The sequence below is a fragment of the Mercenaria mercenaria genome, unplaced genomic scaffold (genome assembly GCF_021730395.1).
Source record: "Mercenaria mercenaria strain notata unplaced genomic scaffold, MADL_Memer_1 contig_752, whole genome shotgun sequence".
NCBI lineage: Eukaryota > Metazoa > Mollusca > Bivalvia > Venerida > Veneridae > Mercenaria > Mercenaria mercenaria.
The window spans coordinates 58,058-67,998 of record NW_026463651.1 but is presented as its reverse complement, the minus strand read 5'-3'; the positions used below and the strand labels follow the sequence as shown (position 1 = coordinate 67,998).

At 32.0% G+C, this 9,941-nt stretch overlaps 1 protein-coding gene across 1 annotated transcript in view; it reads left to right on the top strand.

The window, feature by feature from the left end:
• Window positions 1-1,442: 1,442 nt before the first annotated feature.
• LOC128554793 (hemicentin-1-like) overlaps window positions 1,443-9,941 on the top strand; it is a gene marked incomplete at its 5' end in the record, with an annotated part of 36,040 nt that continues 27,541 nt past the window's right edge. The window contains one exon of the mRNA XM_053536106.1: window positions 1,443-1,526. Coding sequence (XP_053392081.1) covers window positions 1,443-1,526 — 84 coding nt within the window. The remainder of the gene's footprint in view (window positions 1,527-9,941) is intronic.

The following is a 9,941-nucleotide window of genomic DNA, read 5'->3' as shown; positions in this document are numbered from 1 at the left end:
ACATTTACATTCGAACTGTAACAGAACAAAGGTAAGATTAAATTATGGGCCAACTACCTAAACTTCGATAGCTGAAGACAGCTTACATCACATTACACTTTACAGTTTATACTCTCAACTATCATAACTGTAAAAACCATTTTCACCTTAATTTAGATTTTACAGGGGATGCTTATGTAAAATTCAAAATAAAAACAACTTTTTGATTTTATGTTTAATTCGTAAGCTTTTATAATATAATTTTTATTTGTACACAATAACTATACATTGGATAGCTTAATCGACATTTGGCTAAATACGTTTTCAAAAGATTTTGGCAAGATTGTGATATATTGAGATAAACATTTTTAGGTATCATTTATCGTTCACATTTCGAAAGACTTCCTTAATTTGAAACAATTTAGTGTGGATTTGATAAAAATGCAGTGCAGACCAAACGAAGAACGATTGTGTTTTAAGTAATGAAATTTTATTTGAGGAGTAGAGGAGTACTTTCGGTGAAAAACATTTTCATATTATCCAGTAAGAGATAAACTAATAATTTTTTCTTAGATTTTGATATAAAATTTCTGATATAAGTATTTAATTTAAATTTGGACACAATTCATATTATATTTAGCAATATCTATTTACAAATTCCCTATATTTTTCCCGTGTAGAGTTCAAAAAAATTATATCACGCGTAGTCAAATTCATTTTTGAAACTATATATTCATGTTTGTATAAATTGATTTTATTTTATCATTTTAGTATAAAAATACTTTCATAGTCATACAAAGATTTTTTTTGTGAATACGGATTTCATCTTCATCTATCGGTATGAAAAAGTGTATTTCATGAGTGGCGTAGCCATGAATGAAATATAGGTTTCGGTACAATGAGATTAGAAATAAAACCATGTTCGTGACAAAAGCTGGATGTCCCTGCTTATTTGCTGCTCGAATGTTTGAAACGCAAATTGTTTACATTTAGAACTACTGACAATAACATTAACAAATACTTTAACCATGCTGCCGAAATCCAGTTTTTTTAATAATGATAAAAAGCTTAACGAAATCTTAAACCTGAAAGTATAACTGTATGAGTTGTTACGCATAACTCGCACTTCCCAAGTCTTTGACATTTTTTTTCTGAATTTTGCAGGATGGAGATATAGTTAACTTTATTATAATTCATATTCATTTCTCCTCTTCATATTATAGTGTAATACATTTCATGGCGGTTAAAAAAATACAATGAATATATACATCATCAATTACTAGTTTTCGTTATAATATTAGAAAGTAGAGAGTTCTTTACTTGTTCACAAACAGAACAACGGTAAAGGTTTTATGATACTATTTGGTAAATATTGTTTAAATCAAAAAGAATGACAGAATAGATAAAGGATAAATGTAAGATTAGTAATAAGCTGTTTAAAATATTACTATTATTATTTGCAGTGCCGAAAACTAAACCGGGGATGAACAGGAATCTAGTTGTAAGGTTCATCTTTGTGATGTTGTCAGCAAGACTATCTGTTGAAGGTAAATGTTTATACTATGACATTCAATCCAACGTATTTTAAAATATTAAAACATACGCTAAATCGTCAGATATTTAAAAGCATTGTCATTGACCAGATATGTACTTATTTTGAACTTTCACCAGAATATATGTATTCTTGTACTCGTTTTTATTTCTACGAGTAGGCAAGATAACAAGCCGTTTTTTACATTTCTTGTTTCTTTTATACAATGACAGTATATAATGTGATTATCAAAATACTCGCGATGGTTTTATAATTGCTACTTATTCCGAACAGAGAAATACGCACATTTAAAACGTCTCTACAAATTAATTGCATGATACCCAGATGTACAACAAACTGGAAAGTGAAAATTCTAAGTTACATTTTGATTCGCGAATATATTATAATATTCGTAAAATAAAAAAAAGCGAAATTTATTTAATCATCAGTAACTGAAAACAAATACCTGCTTGATTCGTCATCATTCTTTATTTTAGTAATAATAAATTAAAGAAGCATGTTTCTATATATCGAAACCATACGAAGAGGTTATACGCCTGCTGAATAATTTCACGAGGGCGTAACCGGAGGGAATTGATTACACACGCGGCGTATAACTATGGTAGCTGATTTTTGCCATTTCGTGTTGGCTTGTTGGCGGGGCGAAAACACGATAACACGAAAACTCGAAATAAACCTAATTTGTCGAGTTCTCGTGTTTTCGTATTGTCGTGTCGGCGGGGCAGAAACACGATACATTTTACGCGAAAACACGACGTTTAGAGGGAACCGACACGACAAATCTATCTATTTAAAGATAGCGGGTATAAATATGTCGTGTTGGCGCCGGCACAAAAACACGACAGATACCTTACCTGTCAAGTTTTCGTGCTTTTGTGTTTTCTCCCTGTCAACACGAAAACACGACAAATACATTACTTGTCGTGTTTCGGTCCGCCGATACTTTTCAGACATCTCATTTTTAACGTAGAGTTATTCTGAAACCAGTGGCAAAGAGTTTAAGAATCATTTTCTTTCTATTCGAACGAATCGTCAATTCGGAATTTATTTATATACACTAAAGCTGCATTAGGAGATTTGATATTATAAAACAATTCAATAATATGTCCGATATCAGTTATCGTTTAAAGAATACAAAGTGTATGTATAACAGACCAAGTTACAGAAATATTTAATTGGGGTATGGTGAGCGGCAGCAGTTAAAGAATAAAGGCGACACCGGCAAGTCAAGTGGGGTTAGGTACGGAAGTGGATAGCCCCTCATGTTAGGTAGGTCAGGGCCAGCCCGCCTGGAAATGTTTGAAATATATGAATAAAATGGAGGTCCCTTTTGCATTTTTGAGTCCAAAGTTTGAGGTACGGGGATAATCTCCTTCTGACAGTGGAATCACAGGGTTTCTCCCTTGTCATTTTTTAAATATAGATATGAAATGGTTGTCCTTGCTGCATTTTTGTCCAAAATTTGAGGTACGTGAGGGGGTCATGCCCTCCTATTTAGAGGGTCAGATGTTATTCCCAGGGACATATTTGAAATATAGGAATGCAATAGTGGCCTCTGGTGCATTTTGGGTCTAAATTGTGAGAAAATAATATTTTGATTTTTGACCTTCGTCTTTTGAATTCTTTGTATGTAAAAGAATGGTATTCAGTTGAAATATACATAGAACATATTAAGTAAAAAAGAAAAATATCCTTAAACTTATATTTTAGCATGCAGTTAATATGTTCAGTTCTGTAAATGTTGTGCGCATGTCTTACGGAAGATCCTAAAGCGGAAACACGAAAACTTGACAAATAATATATTTGTCGTGTTTTCAAGTTTTCATGCCGGCGGCGCGAAAAAACGACAACACGAAAACTCGACAAAATTCCTAATTTGTCAAAGTTTCGTGTTTTCGTGTCGGCGGGCCCCACCAACACGAAAACACAAACTGGTAGAAATCAGCCACCAGGCCCACCGACACGAAAACACGAAATGGCAGAAATGTCCCATCATATATAACCTATTCGTATTGTTGAGATATATTTAAACATGGTTCTCCAATATATTATTTCGAATATAACAGATCTGTATGAAAGAAAGCAGGTGAAATAAGGAAGCACTATTTCATGGCGCATGTATGGTGCCAAATATAGTAGTCCGAGGTGACGTCAACGTGCAATCGCGTTTCAAAAGTGTTTAAATTATACGGAAAATAGCACCGTCAGCAGAATAACTTGGATTGCGTACTCTTTATAATAACGATGATCGTAATTTAGAACAATCTACATTAAGGAATGACAATGCTATTCGTTGAAGGCTTTTATTGTTAGGATATTAATTAAACTTTATCAACGACAATAGGTATAATTATCTCGTACCGATCAAAATTGGTGACAAATTGGTTCATTCTTATTTTACAATGGCTTACCACATTATCAAAATAAAATCTAATAGTTAAACTTTGTCTAGTTTATGTTTGGTGCCAGATATTCTGAAAGGTTATAGTGATCAGATTATGCAGATTCCATATCCTTTATAATACATTTAATGACGTCTGTGAACTAAATAGTATTACGTGTCTATCATTAGAACAATGTAACAATGTATAGAGTTTAAATTTAAATGGTAAATGTCATATCTAATTAGCGACTAGGGTTTATATCATTTTTTCATATCTTTTAATCCCACTGAGAAACATCAGCAGATATCAGATGAAATTTATTTGTACTAAACATTCTTTGATATGAATTTGTGCTAAAACCTTCCACAATTTCCTGCCACAATTTCTTAAGTAGAAGTACATTTTATTGATGTAAATACTGCTATTTTATTTTCTCCTACATCCAAGCATCGCTGATAGCTTTTTTTAATCATAAAAAGAAGCTTTTTCTACAAGGAATAGCAGCTACTGGTAGGGTTTATATAGTAAATAAACAATAATTTGATTATTACTAGTAATATAGTCTCACATATTTCATCACTTAAATAGCAATGTATATCGGTTTACTGATTTTGTTATACTTGAACATACGAAGTATGTAATACATTAACGAGACTTTTGATTGATAAAGATTAGAAACTTTATTTCAGACGCACTTTGAGAAAACCAACACAGTGCATTGCAACAAGCATCCGCGCAGTCTAGTCAGGATCCATGCTGTTCGCTTTCAAAGCCATTTGCAATTATAGAAACTGTTAGCGAACAGCATGAATTCTGACCAGACTGCGCGGATGTGCAGGCTGGTCTGTACCCATTCTGGTCGTAAATACAATTATGTTGGTTTTATCATGGTGCGGCTGATTTTTAACGATGAATGTCATGTTGTAAGAAACAACATTAGATAAAGTTCAGTTAAAATAACGCGGTAACATTAACAAAACATGTCCTTATTTTTCTACACAAGTTTCAATGAAACACATATTAGTATTATAAAATTATTTTGATAACAATGTGAGCTAGCATGTTTAGGGCATTTAATTCTGGAAACAATAGCGTTTGATCAGGTGCTGGCCATAAGAAAAACGTCATGTAGTAAGTCTCATACCTAATTGTTAGTGTTTATTTTCTTTATGATAAGCGTTATATGAATGATACATCAATGAAGATTTAATATATTTAAATGAGGCAAAGCATCTGCACATCGATGAGTAAGAGCCATAAGGGGTTTACTGCCTTTTTATGAAAACAACGGAGGTAAAATGTTGAAGGAGGGCTCACAATCAAATCAGCATAGTACCAACTACTGTCATCCACATATTCACTTACGTTAACTAGGTATTTTGATTTTTGTCAGTTAGTCAGTTATGATATACACTCATTCATTCCGTATAGAGGTCGAAAAGTGTAACCGTTATTCGCTAATTTGGGTACGAATATTTACTGGATATCAAGAAAACTTTCGCAATATTAATGTGAATATGTGGATGGCAGATGTGGGCACTAACAGTCAGTTTTGTCCTGTTAATTATAACATAGTTACATAAATAAATGGATATGTGGTTGGCAGAAATATGCCACCATAGCATTTAAATATATTCACTGAATCAAAAAGTTATTGTTTGGGATCATTTATTGATTTAGCGTACAATATCTATCTATTTATGTGAACAGCTAAATACTACTAAAACAAAGACAGTACCAACTTGATAAAATACCCAAATCAGTTATACTTTAAGTAATGGCAATATCAATTCAGGGCTGAAAAAAATGCACACAAATTGATTCGTAAGTATTGATTAGGTTATCAGACAAAACAAATGTAATTGATCGTCACAAATATGAATTGGGAATGCATTGTAAAGAAATATAAAACCTCTCTATACCTTGGGTAATTAAATGAGTTATTGTTATCAATTACAGTTTAAAAACTTTTTTTTATTAATAGAATGTAATTTGTACCAATTGTAAACAGCGTGATTTTTCAATTTCAGATACTTGTAATTAATCACATTGTAAATTATGGATACAATTGACAATTATCAGAGAAGAGATATCCGATTAAGAAAACGAGCTTTTCTACAGTTTAAACAATTCATTAATATGTAAACCTTAATGTTGTGGCATTTATATTCATTGTTGTATAAATTGTAAAATATGTTTTATGCCGAAAGATCGGGAATATTAACATATAAGGATTCCGGTAAAATCGGAAATACTATAGAAAACATTTGTAGTTTGGTATTACGGATAATCGGAAATAGTATACACATATGAATATTTATTCCAGAAATATCGGAAATTATGTAATATAAATGTTTACTCTGGACAGTTGGAAACATATTTAAAATAAAATAAAAAAATACTCTCCTGATATCACAAGTATAATATGTTATTTACATTATACTAACCCTGTCCCTGCTAAATTTCTTAAATGGACTGTTCCACCTTTTAATTTGGGCAGCTCTATTTTTCGTTTGAAGGGATATTCAATGAAAATTTACTGACTGAAAAGCAAACAGTGCAGACCATGATCAGACCGAACGGATGTACAAGCCGATCATGATCTACACTGGTCGCAAAAGCAGAATAAGTCGTGTTTAGCATGATAAAGGCTAAGAATTAAAATAAAATAACAAAAAAATGAAAAAAGAAAAGAAAACATACAACGTGCTGGCAAATGCCAAAGCACGAACAGAAATGTGGCCGTGACCCGCCATAAATCTCGAAGATATATGCGGAACAGAACGTTGTCGAAAAAGAAGCAATGAACAATAACTACCACTTAAGGAAAATATCTGTTAAACATTGTTGCAAAATTGAAGAGAGCCCCTTGAGAATATAAAGGAGAATGCCAATTCCTAAATCGGAGAGATGGGTACTGTCTCTTAATATCTTAAGTGAAGTTTCAATGATATCATGATACCATATTGTGGGCCCCACCTTTCCTCATGAAACAGCAAGTATTGTTTCCTTTTCTAACCTTTTCAAGTTTATTATGAGATGTTTCGTTTTGACATTCAATACGAACTTAAGTTACAATTCAGGTAAATAATATATCAGGATATTGGTAAACAAGCTCATCATTTAAGAATTTAAAATAGCTCTTTGAACTGATATTTGGTATAGGATGCGGAGTGGTAATCAAGCGACTAAATGTTAAACAAATACCTCCAGAAAGCGTCTCTGATCAATGATCAGCCAGTCACTCAATCTTTTGAAACAATGGTCTTATTGACTTTTAGAATGAATGACCAATTTTTTGAAGCAAAATTCTTATTGACTTTAAGAATGAATGGATTAAATACAAATATTCATGTCTGGAATGTTTAAACGAATGTAACTTGTGTATGCATTTGATTTTTATCGACCTAATAGTTTTGATTTCGTCATCCTAAGCTACACAAATATGTTGCTCCACCAATTCTAAAACTATAAGCTATGTAGTTGGTTGTTTGAATTCCGGAACATTCCAAAATTTTATTGACGATGTGATCAAACTAGTATGATGTTATAGGTAAACCATCGAAATGACAAAGAAAAGGTCTCTGAAAGTGTGGCCTATATATAGCAAATAATCGTGTAATAAAACATGAAAAAAATTCTTTCTTTCTGAAAACTAAATAAAAAGTTTTGCACTCTAACCCAATTGATAAGGTATAGAACGAACTATAAAGGAGCATCTTCACCCTGAATCATTACTTTAACATCTTTAAATTGCACGGCATAACTGTCGATTGATTAATTTGATAATGAGATCTCACCTTTTGTTATTAAAGCATTAAATGCTAGGGATGATGAAATTGAAGAATCTTTATATCGAGATGAACATACTTGAATCAAATTTGTTAAAACTATGTTAAGAACTGAAACAGTGATTTGAATCAAAACATCACTCTGGTACTTCGGGGTGAGTTTATATTTTGAATGTCTACAACTGAATTATTGTCTCATTTAAAGAAAATTCCTATAGTTTTTTTTCTTTCATAAGACTTTTTTCAAATTCACATTATATGTTAGGAAAATTTGTGCTTAAAACAATGAACAAATAAAAACAATGGATCACCAGGCTTGTTTTGTTGAAAATTGTTTTGAAAACACCCACTGTCGCTGAAACTGATAGCGATATTTCAACATTTTCATGATTTTTTGCTTTTTTATGAATACCAACCAAAGTATGCATAAAGACAGCACAGTAATGTTTATTCTTTTTACAAATTTTATTATATACATAATTCGTATCATAGTCATATTTGTAATACAATATCATTACAATTATGCGTACAAATAGAAAAAAAATCTAGTTTCATATTCACTTTTGTGAACTTTTTTCAATGGAAAATACTGATAATAAAGAACATTATTTTTAAATTTTGATAAAAAGCTGTTTCTAGAAATTTTTTCCTGTTTTTATTGTGACTAAACAATTAAATGTGAAAATGAAAATGGCAAAAATGTATGTGTCACCGGGCTAAATTTTAGGTTAAGACCGCTTGAATGCAACACCTGGTCGGACGAAAAATGGCGCGAACTTGACCAAATTGATCACATGTATATCTGCTGGAAGTTAAAAAAAGTTTGAAAATTCTTTATTCTTTCTATAATTGAATACTAAATAATCTGAAAGGGGATTTTGTCTTATCAATACAAAGTTAATTGTCTAATAATATTTAAACAACATTGTCTTTGTACTAAAATGTGCTGTCAAAATACAGCCATAAAAAATGGCAAGATACATGTCAGGCATGATTCATGTCAATGCAACATATAGAGGATATTTGTTTGTTTGCAGTGTGATATCGAAATATATCTTCACCGATAAGGGAGACAATTGAATATTTTCACGAAGGCGAAGATATATTCCGATATCACACTGCAAACAAACAATTTTTCTTTTTATTTTATGCTAATTGGTGAAGATCAACGAATTTTCTGTTTATTACATGTTAACATGTTCAAATAAAACCAATACTTCGTGATGATATTAGGATTTATTTAGGCTACTGTGTTACATATGATGCATCCGTTTAATTACCATGGACACTCAGGCACTTTGTTATCGAATATTGGTGATTAGGTCCGTGAAATCAACACGACGCCATTTTGTTTTTGAAAACAAAAACTACATTTAAAATATTTTGTTAAATGCACAATCCGCGGCCAACAGGCAGTAGTTAAGTAAGCATATTTAAAACTTCCCGGTCAATGCCGTCAGTTTGTTAAATAACCGGAAGATTGCTTTGTTTACAAACGCTGAAGGTCAGACTAAAATAAACCCGAAAAACGTAAACAACTGGGGAATATCCGAAAGTCCTTGGGAAATCAAGCTGCAGAATTAAATATCATCATAGATTTAATGGAAATATTGGTCTAGGAGCTGTATAGTATAACGAATAGGGATGGAACCTGGAACACAACTGGCTTGGTGGGGAAGAAGTTCGACGAAAATGCTGGCGTATTACGTAAGGTTGAGTTGATGTCTTGTGATAATAAACTAAGACAACAACCAACTAAATGTGCTGTCGCCAGTAAAATCTACCATACGATAGTGAGGAACCGATGGAAAGTGGAGGAAAAAAGCTATACATAGCTTATGTTAACTTGTTAAAATATAACTTTTGATTTGATTTGATTCGATTTGATTTGAAAAGACGTATCTATAGCTACATTAACGACCAGGCCAAGCATTGAAGCAACCACTTTTGAAAATTGAAGGTAACATTTCTAGAGCATTAGATCTACTGTTATTTCTTCTGCAAATTTTATTATAGCTAGCTTGTCCTATATAGGATTGTCTAGCTGTACATGTCTCCTGTATGGCTTGAATGTTAGGATAATAATAGAATACCAGCAATATTATAAAGGCAACAAAGGGAGTTAATTAAAGAATGTATTTCAAGGGAGATAATTTTATCTGAAAAAAAAAAGAAGTTCGGCACTGTGAGTGATATAGAGAAATATCTCGCTGATGTTTTTCAATATTTCACCAC